Source organism: Salvia hispanica, chromosome 4 (assembly GCF_023119035.1).
Source record: "Salvia hispanica cultivar TCC Black 2014 chromosome 4, UniMelb_Shisp_WGS_1.0, whole genome shotgun sequence".
Taxonomy (NCBI): domain Eukaryota; kingdom Viridiplantae; phylum Streptophyta; class Magnoliopsida; order Lamiales; family Lamiaceae; genus Salvia; species Salvia hispanica.
In genome coordinates, this window is record NC_062968.1 from 36892693 (window position 1) to 36908629 (window position 15937).

Consider the following 15937-nt stretch of genomic DNA (forward strand, 5'->3'; position numbering starts at 1 on the left):
CGACGCACACCCAACCTGGCGACCTGCCAGCTTCGTCCGACAGTTTATTTCGGGCCCAAAGTCAACCCTAGGTATATATATGCCTAGGAAACACCTCCAAACATAACTTACACGCCTCCTACCCCAAAAATACCACTTTTTCACCTAGGAAGAAGAGAAGAATGAGCAGAGGACGAGTATTCATCGCAAGATTGAAGACGAAGCCTCCAATCCGCCCAATCCAATTCTAGGAGTTTCTACTTTTAGTTTTATTCTTATTCAAACAATGTTTTTGAATATTTCTTTGACTAACATGAGTAGCTAAATCCTTCATAGAGTTCTACGGGGGAGATACAGTGATTTTTATGTTTAATTTATTTCCTTTTTCTATGTCTTGGTTCATGTGATTATTTTGACTTCTCTTGTGCTTATACATTTATTTGACTGATCACCTTATAAATGCATGTGGATTTTACTACAATACTCGGGAGATGAGTAGTTTAATTTGAAAGAAGAGAAGTTGACGTCTTTGCCAATATAATCGACAGATTTGAGCCTTTGAATGAAGCTAAGTATCTTAGGAGCTTTTAGGAGTTGTTACCTTAGTTCTATGAAGGACACTTCGGTCCTACATAGCAATCTACAAATTATATGCTTTGAGAAAATATATAGTTTTACCTTAGGCTTAATAACCCTTGAGACCCTTTGTTGGCATAGTTAGGAAGTTAGTTGAGCATTGGATAGTTGTTATCGATCCCGTAGGATTCTACTCTTCTCATCCTTGATCTACATTCGTTTTCTTATTTGCTTTTAGTTCTCCAGTTGTTTATAATTGTTTTTACCTTGCTTTTAAGTAGATTTAGAAAACCCAAACTTTCCGATTCATCTAGATAGTAGTTGAGGTTGGTTCGTGGTAATTAGGTTGACACTGATTGTCTCTGTGGATACGATACTCTTTGCTTACTATTTGCTACATTAGTCCCGTACACTTGCGCGTATACTTGTATTAAAAATAAGTTGAATCATCCATTCAACATGACAATTCTAAAAATAATAACATCATGCTCTATATTTTATTTTATTTTACTTTTTATTACATTCTCTATCTACACTAATCATAGTAGTACTAAATAATACATCATCCGTCCTACAAGAATATGCACTCTTTCTTTTTTAGTTCATTCTACAAGAATTTGCACTTTTTAATTTTGGAAAGTCTTTTCTCTCTAATGAGGTGGGAGACATTCTCCACTAACAATACTTTAATTACTTTTTTTTTTACCTCTCTTTTACTTTATCAATTTTACATTAAAACTCGTGTCGAACTTAAAATGCATATTATTTGAAAACGGAGAGAGTATTTCATGCTCCGTACAATTCAATACTAAGAAGAAATATTTCACTTTAAATGAAATGAATAGTAATTTTAAGTCATTCCGTGCAAAAGGGGCTGCAAAATGGCGCATACAAATAGGAACTACAAGTGAAGAATAGGGAAATTCGCATGAACGAGGTCCCTCATTAATAAAACTGTCGAATTGATGCGATTTCAAATTCATATACTTGTATAATGTTCCGTGCACAATTATTAGTTTGGTGTCGTGAGTTAGGTGCTCTATTTATTGCACACGTCTCACCTAAAGCGGAAAGAGCAAAATATGTATACCCATAATGGGATAATTTATCAGTTTTGCATAATTATTGATTTCAACGATGTTATAAAATAATGCTTATGTGATTCATTCATAATTTACTTGTAGCGTTAGCATCACTCTAGAGATAGATCAGCAAATTTGCAATTTAAATGGGTCCAAATATTGATGGGCAGTTATTCATTTATAGATGTTTTTTTAGAATAACTACAAATAATTAATGTATTCTTTGAGAACTTCCTACATCTCCATATGGTCACCGGACTTAAAATGCATATGCAATATAACAATTCTAAGTCGTCGACGAACTTATTCCTTAAACCATTTATTCACTACACTTTATATGTAACTCATATCACTTTTTATCTCATTCTTTATTAAAGAAATTCATCATTCTTTCATTTCATGGATCCCACTTGTTTTATCGTTTTCCATATACTTTGTATTGTAATTTATGTGTCCCAATTGAATTTAAAAAACAAAATTTATAAAATCCTAAAAAATTATATTTTATGAAAAGCTATAATAATTAAGATCAATAGTTGTTGTGGTCAAACTTTGTCCAAATGAGTTTGGTTAGATCTTGTTGTAGTGCATCGTGGGTGGCGGAATCGTGAGACGACTCCTGACGATGTATGTATTTTCGAGTAATGGTAGCGGCATGGGGTTGGACCTTTGACTATTGTGAAGCGTGTATGTAAAACTACAAATGCTCTTTCGACATTTGCTTTCATGCAAGAAAAACATATTGTTGGTTTTGAGGGAAAGTAAATGACTCCACAAAGGTCTGCCATCCTAGATAGATACCATCGGCGAGATAATAATCTATGATGTAATGCCGATAGTTGGTCGTGAATGTTATCGATGGAGCCAGTGGCGGAGGGAGAATAGAACACCCAAAATATTCAAATAATACTATATAGAATCCAGTAATAAACAATTAGCTGCAATGGCCCAGTGGTAGAGTCCTTGCCTTTCCAGTTTTTGGCTCGGGTTGGAGCCCCAATAGCAGCATTTTCTGATTTCCTTCTCTTTTGATATTAATTTATTGTTTTACCCATTACTAATTCATTTATTTAAAATATAAGATGCCTCTAATTTTTATTATATCAATTTTTTAAATAGTCGGTTAATATAATAAATTTTGATATCTTTTCATTATTTTCTTACAAAATTAAATACTTTTGATATATTTAATTTTTTATATTGTCTACTCCCTCTGTCCGCGAATAGGAGTTTCATTTTTTCATATTAGTTCTTCCACAAATAGGAGTCCCGGTTCACTTTTATCATAAATGGTAATAGGACCTCACATTCCACTAACTTATTCGACTCACATTTAATTTAAAACTAATATATACAAGTGAGATGCATATTCCACTAACTTTTTTCACTCACTTTTCTTAACATTTCTTAAGACTCGTGCCGCCAAGGAATGAGACTCCTAATGGCGGACGGAAGGAGTATTAGTCATGCATTAAATTTTTTAAAGTGTATTTAATTTTTTTTTAGTTTATTAATTTTTTATAATTTTCCAATTATTATCATTAATTTTGAATAGTGAGTCTTCTTACTGAAAAAATAATACTAGCATATTAAACTGAAGATAAAAGATCGATTTTGACGCTCCAAATCGGTATAATATTATCGTACCCCCAGACCGAAATTCTTGGATCCGCCACTGGTTGGAGCTCTATCGTTTGAAACGTTCGAGTGATTGAGCACGTTTATATCATTGTTCAATCTAGGGACACCAAAAGATGCATGTCAAATCCGGAGACGGTAGTCGGAGTATAACAATAAATCATAAAATAAGCTAAATAACTATACTTTGCTTTAATTTCCGTATAAATAGTATGGGGACATTAGCTTCTACGTAGAATCAAAATTGCTTCGAATAAAAGTACGCGATATTTCATTAGTATGGTCCTCAAAAGAATTTTGATCCAAATGATTAATTTTGAGAGATAGCTTATTCAAACCCATTTTGGCATTTATTAAAATAATATGAATACATCCGAAATTTTCGGAAAATATATATAATTTCAGATTCATTGAATGTATAATTTGAATAAAATAAAGTCGTTATAAATTAATAGAATGGTTGCCACTACATTTCTACTTTTTTCTCAGTATTAGTTAAATTTTGTTTCTATTCAATTCTTGACGCTGCACCGATTTTCTTTAATCTAGAAATAGCTTGTGGTAGGAAAAATTCTTATACCACCTTCTTTCGCTGGAAATTGTATTCCCAAGCGCATGTAGTTGATATTTTGTATTCAAGTATTAGAAATATTAATGTGCATAAATGACTATACTATTTTTATGGTATAAGTGTATACTTGGATGAAAACATTTAGATGAATAATGATAGAGGAAAAAAAGCGTTGGCTCTGAACCTCTCTATGTACTTTAAATCAAATCACATAAAGATATTCTTGTCCCTACTTAAATGAAAGAAAATTTACTCTAAGTTGAATTTTATGTATTTATTGTTTTAGGTAACACGAAGGTCTCCACCTTTGCAATTTACCATCTCTCAACCTTAAAATTTCAGACCCCACGAGTGTGGTCATGGCTAGTAAGTAGGAATATTGAGAGAGAGGTAAAAATGTGACAGTGGAGTGTGTAATCTGAGTCGTAGCTTTAAAGGATGAGACAATGCTACATGTTGCTTTCAGCAAAGGCTACATGTAAAAGGAAATTTTCTATCATTGTGGAGACATATAATTGGTGTATATGCAAATCGGGAATGATTTTACAAAATGAAGATGGGCAAAATTTCTTGTCTGTGCGATTAAGTTTTTTGTGGAATTAGAATAATTGGGTCATACTCATGCAATAGACCACAATTCATCTTCATATAATTCGAATTTGTTGTAAATATTTGAGAGTAATTCTTCACCACCACAAAAGTTGACCTATATAATAGTCTGAGTTACTCGTACAAATGGGTTGGGCCCACCCTTTTTCCATTATTTATATCCACTCCATACTCTCACATTAAACACTCTCGTCTAAGTATAGAGAGATGGCTTCTGCAGTTGTTCTTCTTCTTCTTCTTCTTCTCTTGTTCATTTCCAGTGTAGCCAATGCCGGTGAATGGCCTCCCTCCCCGGGCTACTATCCTAGCTCTCGTTATCGCACCATGTCCTTCTACCAAGGTTACAAGAATCTATGGGGTCCGGCTCACCAGACCGTGGATCATAATGGTGTCACTATTTGGCTCGATAAAACTACCGGTTCGTCTCCAACTCCCATACTACTTAACCCTAAACTCACTTACTTATTTCTAGCTTGTTGCTTTTGGGATGCTAGGAAGTGGGTTCAAGTCGGTTAAACCATTTCGCTCCGGCTACTTTGGAGCCTCTATTAAGCTTCAATCTGGCTATACAGCCGGAGTTATTACAGCTTTCTATGTAAGCTTTTTGTTTTTTTTTAATCCTACTTTTTTCTTTCTTATTGCGTCAAGATGGACTCGAATCTTAGACATTTAATCTCAGACATTAATTAATCTACCATTGAGCCAATACACACACATCTTATTGAATCAGGTCAACTGAATGTTAATTTTGCAGCTATCCAATAGTGAAGCGCATCCGGGATACCATGATGAGGTGGACATCGAGTTCCTCGGGACAACATTCGGGAAGCCATACACTCTTCAAACAAATGTTTATGTGAGAGGAAGTGGGGATGGAAGAATTGTTGGGAGGGAGATGAAATTTCATTTATGGTTTGATCCCACACAGAATTTTCATCATTATGCCATTTTATGGACCCCTAAGGAGATCACGTAAGACTCTAATTCAATTATTATGCTTCAGGAGAAATTGGGAGACTCGTTTTCTATTCAATATGCTTTATTGACAACACCTTCTTCCATCTAATAATAAATGCTAGCCCATAACAATATGAGGTGTTGGCATCGAAAAAAGTAGTACTACTATAACAAGATCCATGCGACATTCTTCAATACTATTAAATCAAATAATTGCAAGGATAGATATACATACCTAAGGTCCATTTGGACATTGACAATATCATAATGATATATGATGTGATCTATTTTGTAACGTTGCGCTTTGTAATTATTTGATTGAAATTAAATTTCAGATTCTTTGTGGATGATGTGCCGATAAGGAGGTATCCAAGAAAGAGTGATGCAACATTTCCACTAAGGCCAATGTGGGTTTATGGGTCGATTTGGGATGCATCATCATGGGCTACAGAAGATGGAAAATATAAGGCCGATTACCATTACCAACCTTTTGTTGGAAAATTCACAAATTTCAAGGCCAGCGGCTGCTCCGCCTACTCCCCGCCCCGTTGTCGCCCTGTCTCGGGCTCCCCGTACCGGTCGGGCCGTCTGACGGGGCAACAGGGCAGGGCTATGCAATGGGTGCGAAGTCACTATTTGGTATATGACTATTGCAAGGACTATAAAAGGGACCATTCCCACACACCAGAATGCTTCCGTTAATTTATTTGAATTGTTATTATTAAAGCACACCAGATCTTGTGATATCTATCTTGATTTCGATTTTCTTGAATTTCTTGAGATGTGTTCCTAGCTCCCCTCTTGCAACTAAAAAGACTGCAAGAGTAGGAAAAATTTGCTGATTATATTATAATTTTATTGTATAATAATCTCGAATTTTGAAAATTATGTACATGATGTGACAGACGAAAAATACTTTGTGAACAAAACCTTCCGACTAATTAATTAAACGACATCGTCTAATCAAACTGGTTAGCCACGCCTTTAATAATTGCACATGTATCCACAACGTCAATAAATGCAGATACGTAGCATGTAAGAATTTTTCGTCATGGGAAAATTTGGTAGTGGAAGGAGGTTATATATTTTGTGTAATTATTTTCTTGTGGGTTCCTGTTGATGTATTTAATTTTGATAAAACATTGAAATTCAATACGAGAGTAGGTGAGATGCGATAACAAGAAAATGAGTGAGGCAAGTGGTACTATATAATACGCTATTTTCGCATCGAGTTGAGTATATTCAATTGTCAATTCTCAAATAAAGCAAGATCTTTTTTTCAGTGTTTGTCTTCCTTATATGTCAAATTTTTGTTTGTATATATATTTCTTGCTGGGGAAAGTTAAAATCAACGTTATTTTTCATATTTTCTGTATATGCATATACTACTCCCAAATAATTATTCAATAAACCGCATATATATACTAACATATAGAGTATTTTAAAAACATACTCATTGATGTCATGATGTGGAAGGGAAGTGATCAATGCCAATTTGATAGACACATATATGATATATGTAGGGGTGGTGGTGGTGCTGCCACAACAACCATCACCATCTCTAAATATCAAATACGTGATTTAATAAAATTATGGGTTGAATGCCAAATAAATCCATGCATGTATACATAATTTGGTATTCTTCACTCCGCTCGTGTAATTAGGGTGCCATTTCCAACTGATGAATTGATTTTCAAATTTGTTGCATTTTTTTATAGTTTACGTGGTATATATAGTAGTATCATTAGTGTCATTTCTTCTTAAATTTACAAATCTATGCTGGATAATGTTTCTTACTAATTACAATTTGAAATTGGAGTAGCGTAAATATAAATTGTATGCAATCAGCCATTTAAATTTACTCAATAATTGAAATAAAAAGGAAAAACGTACACGTTAGTATATTTAATTTTAACTATTTTCAGTTTGGCCTATGTACTGTTTTAGACTTGTGAGGCATCTAATCGTTGGGTTTTATTTGTCTTTGTATCATAATTAGTTAGTTGAAAATTAATTATCAAATGACAATTCATTTAGAGAATTGAATGACAATTGTTAATCAAACATAAATCGGTAAGCCTTCGCCTTCACGAGACAGACATAGTATATAATTAGGGAATCCCATTATCGCCAATTATTGTCACTTTATTTATTTTCTACATTCTTCTTCGTCTTCTTCCAATTATAGTCACTTTATTTAGTTTTTTCTGCATCTTGTTTTCTTCTTTTTTTCTTTTTTTTTTTTTCCTATTTTCAGATAGGTAGTGACGAATCTATTCATTCCCTCACTTTTCGTCTGAGCCACAGATCCCAATTTGATTGTATTTTAATAAGGATATTATAATTTGAAAATATTAATAATGTGTGGAGTTGGATCTAAACCACTAATATGATATTCACTCTGTCCCACAAGAATATGCAATCTTTCATTTTTAGTCGTCTTCCAAGAATATGCACTTTCTAAATTTGAAAACTTCTTTATTTCTAATAAGGTGAGACTCATTTTCCACTCACAATACTTTAATTACTTTTTCATTCTACTTCTCTCTTACTTTATCAATTGTGCATTAAAACTCGTGTCAAACCAAAAGTGCATATTCTTGTCGGACAGGGGAAGTACGTAGTATATATATTAATATAATATAGTTATAATAATCTGATTACATTTTGTGGATGATTTATAAATTTAGAATGGTACTTCTTTTCTGAGATAAAAAAAATATATATATATAATTTTATTCAAAACTATAGTAAAATTTATGTTTGTTCAATATTGTACTATAAATTAATTTGTTGTATGTCGCTTCGTCGTAATCATTAAAATTGACAATGTAATGGAAAATATTTTGACGACTAAAATTGATGATATAATATTATACTAGTACTACTAACAAAAAATGAAAAATGACCCAATTCCCTAATATAATTATATTATTGTCATATGACTCTCATATGATCATGTACCAGACATCCACAATGTGGTTGCATTCCATAACTTCATTTCAATTGGGAGTTTGAGAAGAAATGACTATTCTGCAGGTGTTTCGGAATTCTGATGAGAGGTTGTTGGTTGGAATTTCCTTTCTCGTCAGGGCATATGATTAAAATTTTTACGACATCAGGTTCCAGCCAGCTCAATGCTTCTACAAATGTGATGATCCAGCTCGCAACGTGGGTGGATTATTATTTTTACAGGTGCCTTCTAATGTTGTGTTTGACTAGTCTTTGGTGTTGATTTCCATTGATGTATTATCCCTCACATTGTTGTGAGTTGTTTTTTTGTTTGTTTTTTTGCTTGTGGGTAATCAACTTGGTACTGATACCTTTGCTTATAACTTGTAGTTTGCCGCTGAATTTTTTTTTTTTTTTTCTTTAGACTTGAAGGTAATTATTTATGTAAAACTTAGGCCTCGCCCCTTGCGGAGCCTAGAGCATGCAGTTTCTCATGCTCAAAAACTGACAAGAAGAAATCATTCTAGCAGCCCATCATACTTTTGGACGAGTAACTATTTATGTCTTTGCTGATCCAATAATGCAAATAAACTTTTCAATAATTATTGTCTGAAAAAAGTACTCCATATGACGCTCCATGATATTTAATTATTAAATTAGGTGCCAAAAAGGAAAATTGATAAAAAGTTAACTAGTTTTTGTTGCGGAATTGATACCACTCTTTGTGACAGCAAAATTATTTGCTAAGATTGGTGTTTTTCAGGACCAACCAATATTGCTAAAACTGGAAGTCTATTTCAGGACCAACCATAACTCAGAGAGAGAGAGAGAGGGAGGACCAACCATTATCACGGCTAGGAATATTCATGATGTTAGGTTGGCGGCTCCTGGTAGTGAAGGGGTGATCACGAAGTGCAATTTTAGTCGGTTGGAGGCCACCTTTACTAGGATTCTAAAGTTGTATATGGATGCTTCCCCAGAGTAGACATCTGACCGTGCCTATGGCGGAGGACTGATTACAAATGATGCAAGTAATTGGAGACAAATTTGTGGCCATTATCGAGATTTATTCTATTTTGCTTGCTGAGGTTTGGTGCATTTTTCATGGATTAGAGCTAGCAAGAACTTTGGGAGTGCAAATATTGGAAGTAGAGAGCGATAGTTATATGAAATTGCTATGAACTTTGGGAGAGCGAGTTTTGTAATATTTGTAACTAGATACACATACACAACCTATCAACATGTCCGGACTACTAAAATTTTATTTGAAATCATTGAGAAGTAGTGTTATCATAAATCATAGTAAAATCTTTAACATTGGTTCAGTTTGTCAACTTTCCTAAGTGACTGAATACTTGAGTAATAAGGCTAACATCATAAATCCTCATACATTTACAGAACCTTAGTATTTAAAATAAAAATAAGATCACAAAAAATCTAAGGGTTGATGAGGAGGCGGGCAGAATATAGGCGAAAGGAGTTGTCACTCAAGCAGCCAATTAGTCCGGAACTTGATATGCTGCTATACTTGACATCATAAATAGGGGTATCTTGTGGTTTAAGACGCTCCAAAACCATTAGAGATGGTAACTCTTGAATTACAACTTCAGACCTCAGTTCATCCACACAAGCAAAAACAGGATTCTGGTAAACCCTGTCCACAATTGCACATCTAATCGGCATTCTGATATCACTCACATTGCCATAGCTTGCTCCCACCTTTTGGTATGCTGCACCCATTTTTGTGTACACGATATGATTTCCCATTGTTGCTTGCCCCGCTGCATTAAGCACCGGTTGAGAAACTCCCATCTCCCAAGGTACCTCGATTTTTGGACGAAATGAGGCCGTGATATAATCACTGTAGTTGGAACCAGCAAGAGATACACAAACTCCTTGCTTATCTGATTCAGGAATCAGATAAGATCTGGAACCAAGATAAGGGGTTAGTGGATCCATACAAGCAAAATTTATTCATTTTCAGATAAAGGTTTTTTGGCTGCCAAGGAAGAGTAAAACCGAGCAAATATGTATCCACATTGTACAGTTAAGCTGATAAAGTATATTACACCTTGTTAATCTTCATAACAAACTCTTTTTTCTCCCAAACTGCATTTTGTTATGTCATAATCACTAATAAAGACAAAAGCTCAGAAAGCATACCCTTCTTCACTCCCACCAAAGTTCAATTGGCATAAGCCAAGTGCGGATGCAGTTAGGATACTTCTGCCACCAGAACCGCAAGATGAATCGGACTGAAGAGAATGTATTGTATGAACTAACTTGTCTGACAATCCAGTTAAGGATCCCACATGTTTCGCAGTCTGACGCATGTCAAACTGTAAAACTGTGCCATTCTGCAGCAATTTTATAGTTACATATTAGACCACAAACTAATGTTATAAAGTAATCAAGACAGATGTAGCAGTACCTGCAAGCCTGCGTAAAAATAATGTGAGTTGCAAATATCCCAAGAGCATGACCAGGCAGAAGCCTGAAGATATAAACACATCAAATTTAAATCCACAAACTTAACAAATACATAAAGAATACTCCTATTATATAATCTTTAGACAAAGTAAGCAAATAATAAAAATAATTTTATCATATCTGAGGCTTTGAGGCTTCAATAAAAATAGTGCACCCAATAGCAGGCTCCCGCAGAAAGGATACTTTAGATGATTTAAAATTTTTACTCATTTCATCCTGGCCTAATACTAATTTGATATTATTGTCTTACTTGATCATCAAAGCTATATTTACCACAAGAAATAAATAAATGAAAACATGCTACACGGATATCAGACATCCAAGAAGCATCAGGACTTGAATCTGACTCATAGGAAAAGTGAGTTACCGGTAGATCATACGTAATAACAGTGTTGTTGCTTTGTGTGCTGAAACATCAATACAAAAAGAAACATAATCAGTGATGACCACTTCTAAGAATCACTAAATATGATCTCATAGAGGAATATGAATATACCTAAGAACTGATAGTTTCTTTCCTAGGGATGCTAACAGCACAAGTCCACCATGAGGGGAAACCTTTAGATCCTTAACAGCTTTGGTGTTCTCAGCAAGATGAATGTCCTCCCTTTCGTGGTCAAAAATCAAGCTCACCTATTAAAACCCAAAACTGAGTTACACAGATATACTAACCGAGCATAAGATACTGATACATCCAGTTAATGTGAAAACTGAAAAGCATCACAAACTACCTATAGTGTAGTATGTTCACATAGGAAAGCATCATAATCGGTAGACAAAACATTTAAGAGTACATATTCATTATCCAGAAGACCATGAAAGCAACTTTACTTTGGTCAGCACATTGCCTCCCCCCATTCCTGAAAGCCTTCGAGCAAATACTAAAATTTTATTGGAAGAATCTACACCAAAGAGGCGGGCACCTTGTATCTGAATGTCCATCTGAAAGTATCAACAGACAATTATTCCAAAATTAATAAATGCATTTAGTGTTGCTAGGCTGAGTGGTAAAGTTAAATCTTTACAAAAACCATAGAGGAGGTAATAATAAAGAACATAAAGATATTACAGTGATTTGTCTCCAATCATTTTTCTATCTGTTGACATTAGAAAATATAATCAAATATTTGTCCCCAATTAGCTTCTGCATTGGACTTTGATATTACAGTGATTTGTCTTCAGGTCATATACATCAAGCATTACAATTTGATACTTCTCTCATAACATATAAATGTCTTCAATGCACATCGATGTGAAACCAATAAGTTGAAACGTAAAAGACACTGAAGTTCATCGCATTTTAGAGCATAAGTTAGACATGTTCTCCCCCATCAAATTTAGACTAAATTGCAAAACCATATCATTCAATCAAGAATTAAACCTGCATTTCAAATTTATGAGATCCTCCACTGTGGAAACTAGGGATGGAATCAACTCCTGCAGGTAAAAATCAGAAAGATGATTGATACAGGAATAGGAACCTAAAACAGATAGATTAATTATCTAACAACCAAACTATATGATGTAAAGCTACAACCAATCAAACCTCTTGGATAATTCGAATTTGATGCAGATGACCCAGATGCCCTGCGTTCCATATCTTCCAAAAGATCCTCTAAGTCAGAAGTCCTCTAGAAGACCATAATTTCACAAGTACAAAACGTCAGTAATGCTACTAATGCTTGGACAGAAGCAAAGTGATAACAAAAGCTAATGTAGTAAAAGGTCCCATAACAAGCAATCCGTGTAAATGTTTGTTTCAGCATCCTATAACCGAACCTGGTGTGAATACAACAAAATAGTGCTAATAACATATGCATGTACACACCTCTTTGAGATATTGCACTTCCTTGCGCAGATCAGCTTCTCTCTTCTTCCATTCTATTTCCTTTTTGCCCCAGTCAGCACTCTACAAAGTTTTGAGGACAGGTAAGGAGCATTATATAATTAGTATTAGGACAAACTGCCAATTTTCCAAACAAATAAATTCCATATAGTTGAACTCCTCTTAGATAACCATGAGTCTGCACAATATGGAACATAGATGTGTATTAATGCTGAGTTTTACAAGGGTGACATCAGTTAGGCTAATGCATCAGTGACAACAAATACTCAAAGTCTAAAAGCCATGGCTCAAAGTTGATTTACAGTTGGATTTTCTGTTCAATAACCACCATATACATAATTAATACATCTAACGACAACATTAAATGAGTCTAACACAAACAATGAACTAAACAAAATATTGCCCCAATGTCACAAAAACAGAATTTTTCTTTAACTGGTCCGCAAGCATTAGTGAAGAATACTCTTCAACATAAATTAATTTAGCAGTATATTAAGGTACTAGTAGCAGCAAAAAATAAGCAGGAATCCAAGGTTGCTGGTTTTGAAGAGCATTTTGTTATAAAAGTAAAATTTCAAGTAGAGTGTGAAGTGGTTTATGAAGACTGTTTCTTCAATTTCCTTTCTCACCTTTTTCTCAAGGGACGAACATTTAGCTTCAAATGATTGTGCTCTCTGCGGAGATTGAATAAAAGACAAGTCACAACCAAAATCAACCAACCCCAAATATAACAATAAATTTTTTTTCTGTAAATTGCACCTTTTGAAGATGTCCATCAATAGCAACAAGCCGAGTTGCATAAAGAAGCCTAATGTCCTTTATCCTGCATTTCTTTTTACAATGCGGACACTACAACACAGAAATACACAATCAGCAAAGAATTTAGAGTATGAATATGTTGATGTATGCAAACGAAACTGAAAGCACCTTGTGCGAGCCTTGACGACACAACCATTTCTTGATGCACGATAACCCATATATGTGCCCACATGGCAAACAACTACATACTCAGCAAGATGAACATAAAGGTGAACAAGAAAATTCGCTTTTTACAATTAAAGATGAGATCAACAATAACAACTAGTAATTACCAGGCATGGTGGTCTCCACCAGAGGTCCAAGCCTCAAGGCAAATGGGGCAAAAGAGGCCATCAATTTCGCCCCTATTGAACTCTCCCAACAATCCATCATCATCACCATCACCATCACCCTTTACCAACGCCGTCGAAACCCCTTTATTGCAACTGACGCCCTTCTCCGGACTGCTGCATTCACGTTCAGGCTCGGCAGCATCATCACCGCCATCCTCAGAGGGCGTATCGTCAACAATCACAAATTCGTTCCCATGATTGTCGTTGATCAAGTGAGCCGGCGTCGTAATGGTAATTCCGGCCACGTCATCTCCATCCCGCTCCTCGTCATCGCGATCGGATGTTGTTAGCATTTCAATTGCGTGGCCTGCCATTGCCTCCATGTAATGTATGTAGTCAGGATCAATACTAATAATCTTCGAACAATTTAGGCTGAGCTATAGCTAAGGGGAGTTGGAGTAATGGAGTTAGGGTTTGAGAATTGTGGCGTCCTCATTGAAATGAAACCGATAGAAGGGAACAATAAAGCGGGAAACTTTTCTCCTATTTCAGAATGTGGAAAAATTGAAAAACAGAATAAACTTATTTATAGTTTGGGATTAAAAATCTGCTTTATCATTGTTTTTTAATTTAATAAAATAATATAAAATAAAAATAAAAAAATAACTAGTTTGAGGTTTTTGCTCTTTCATCCCTGAATTACTATTTCATTGCAAAAATAGACCCCAACATCTACTGAATCTTATTCAAGTTAACCAATTTCTAGTAAATTCAGGTTCAGTCTCTGGAATACTAGAAACTGTCAACAAAGCCCTCATTTATTGATAAACCACGGTCTTGTCCTTCCACCTTTGAAAATTGCAAATTGCTGCCCAGTTTCTACTGGTCGGCAAATTGCAAATTGCAACTGCTGGCGAAATCTACTAGTCAATCTTTGCATCCGTTCACACCCTAAGCAGTGAGCGGTTCTACGATGGAGGTGAAAGTGATCAATGATCTGCATCCTTTTATAACTTCTTTAGTAGTTAAAGTTCGTTGTGCTTTTGTTTATGAACTTGGCATGCTAATGAATTGTGTAGTGGCACAGATTGGTCATTATAAATTTAGGTGATCATGTTGTATAAGACAAAGTCTTGAGATGTGATAATCAAGATCATAAAATGTTGATTCCTCGGATGTCATTAATAAATTATGATCCAATGTTGTCATTCAAATTTCATCGTCGACATGTTTTTTGGTTGTGTTGTATGCCATGACAATTAACAAAAGTTAAGGTTAATCTCTTGCTCATGTTAGATTATTTTTTTTAAAGATACTCCATCTTTCGCTGTGGGCACTTATACTTTCTCTATTCCTGAAAAGTATGAACCATTTTCTTTTTAATCCGTTTCTGGAAAGTATGAACTTTCTAATTTTGGAAACTTTTTTTCTCTTTAATGAGGTAGGACCATTATCTACTAACAATACTTTATTTACTATTTCTTTCTATCTCTCTCTTACTTTACCAAATATGCATTAAAATTTGCACTGAACCAAATGGTCATACTTTTCAGGAATGGATGGAGTATAATGCTATTTCTATTGGAACATATATACTAAAAAGCATTTTTCGAGTTTATTATCAATTTGATAAATGGCTTGTATACTGTAAACTCTCCTTATTTAATGAGAAAAATAAATATTTTCTTCATGCTGTGTATTTTACTTTAATGGGTATTGACCATCTTTAATTATAATTATATAATTAAAACGCCGTAAAGTAAAATCAGTCTAAGTCTTCTACATTGAAGGCTGGGTTGTGGAACAGGTCATCACAGTAGGTGGCCCTGTCGGAACCTTGTAGAAGTAAAACTTTTTCACAACCTAGATAGGCGTTGGCTACCTATCGCGAAAGGTTGCAGTATCCATCCGAAAGTCGTCTTTACCTTGAGAATGACTAGTGACACTGGTGTGGTATATCATTGAATGGATCTAAAGTTTAAACATCGTCTTTATTTGCTATCTACTGAAAGACGATGCCTTGGAGATTTAATATTTCTTAATCCTTGTGATAATATAGGACACACGTTATTTAATCATGCGCTGCTTTGACTTATCAGTAGGTGAGGGTTTTTCGCAACTCAATATTCCTGATATCTTAGGTAGT

General features: G+C 34.7%; 2 protein-coding genes across 2 annotated transcripts; one reads left to right on the forward strand and one right to left on the reverse strand.

Annotated features, from left to right (window-relative positions):
- Positions 1–4634: 4634 nt before the first annotated feature.
- On the forward strand, positions 4635–6281 carry LOC125219984 (probable xyloglucan endotransglucosylase/hydrolase protein 32). Its single transcript, XM_048122081.1, has 4 exons — positions 4635–4873; positions 4950–5050; positions 5210–5427; positions 5748–6281. Exons 1-4 carry the CDS (start codon positions 4663–4665, stop codon positions 6112–6114), a joined length of 897 nt encoding a protein of 298 aa, XP_047978038.1. The 5' UTR covers positions 4635–4662; the 3' UTR covers positions 6115–6281.
- Positions 6282–9651: 3370 nt separating this feature from the next.
- On the reverse strand, positions 9652–14326 carry LOC125223808 (E3 ubiquitin-protein ligase RFWD3-like). Its single transcript, XM_048127102.1, has 13 exons — positions 13792–14326; positions 13628–13700; positions 13460–13549; positions 13330–13374; positions 12683–12763; positions 12401–12485; positions 12236–12291; positions 11686–11796; positions 11351–11487; positions 11222–11261; positions 10796–10858; positions 10528–10721; positions 9652–10291 (listed from the first exon to the last, which is right to left on the reverse strand). Exons 1-13 carry the CDS (start codon positions 14172–14174, stop codon positions 9802–9804), a joined length of 1848 nt encoding a protein of 615 aa, XP_047983059.1. The 5' UTR covers positions 14175–14326; the 3' UTR covers positions 9652–9801.
- Between the last annotated feature and the right edge of the window lie 1611 nt (positions 14327–15937).

Bases quoted from the DNA above. Each gene is read 5' to 3' on its own strand.
- LOC125219984 (XM_048122081.1), top strand. From the start codon at position 4,663: ATGGCTTCTGCAGTTGTTCTTCTTCTTCTTCTTCTTCTCTTGTTCATT. The intron at 4,874-4,949 runs GTTCGTCTCCAA...TTGGGATGCTAG, and splicing joins TTGGCTCGATAAAACTACCG to GAAGTGGGTTCAAGTCGGTT. The intron at 5,051-5,209 runs GTAAGCTTTTTG...TTAATTTTGCAG, and splicing joins GAGTTATTACAGCTTTCTAT to CTATCCAATAGTGAAGCGCA.
- LOC125223808 (XM_048127102.1), bottom strand. From the start codon at position 14,174: ATGGAGGCAATGGCAGGCCACGCAATTGAAATGCTAACAACATCCGAT. The intron at 12,486-12,682 runs GTGTGTACATGC...ATGGTCTTCTAG, and splicing joins AAGTGCAATATCTCAAAGAG to AGGACTTCTGACTTAGAGGA. The intron at 11,488-11,685 runs GTAAAGTTGCTT...GGGTTTTAATAG, and splicing joins GAGGCAATGTGCTGACCAAA to GTGAGCTTGATTTTTGACCA.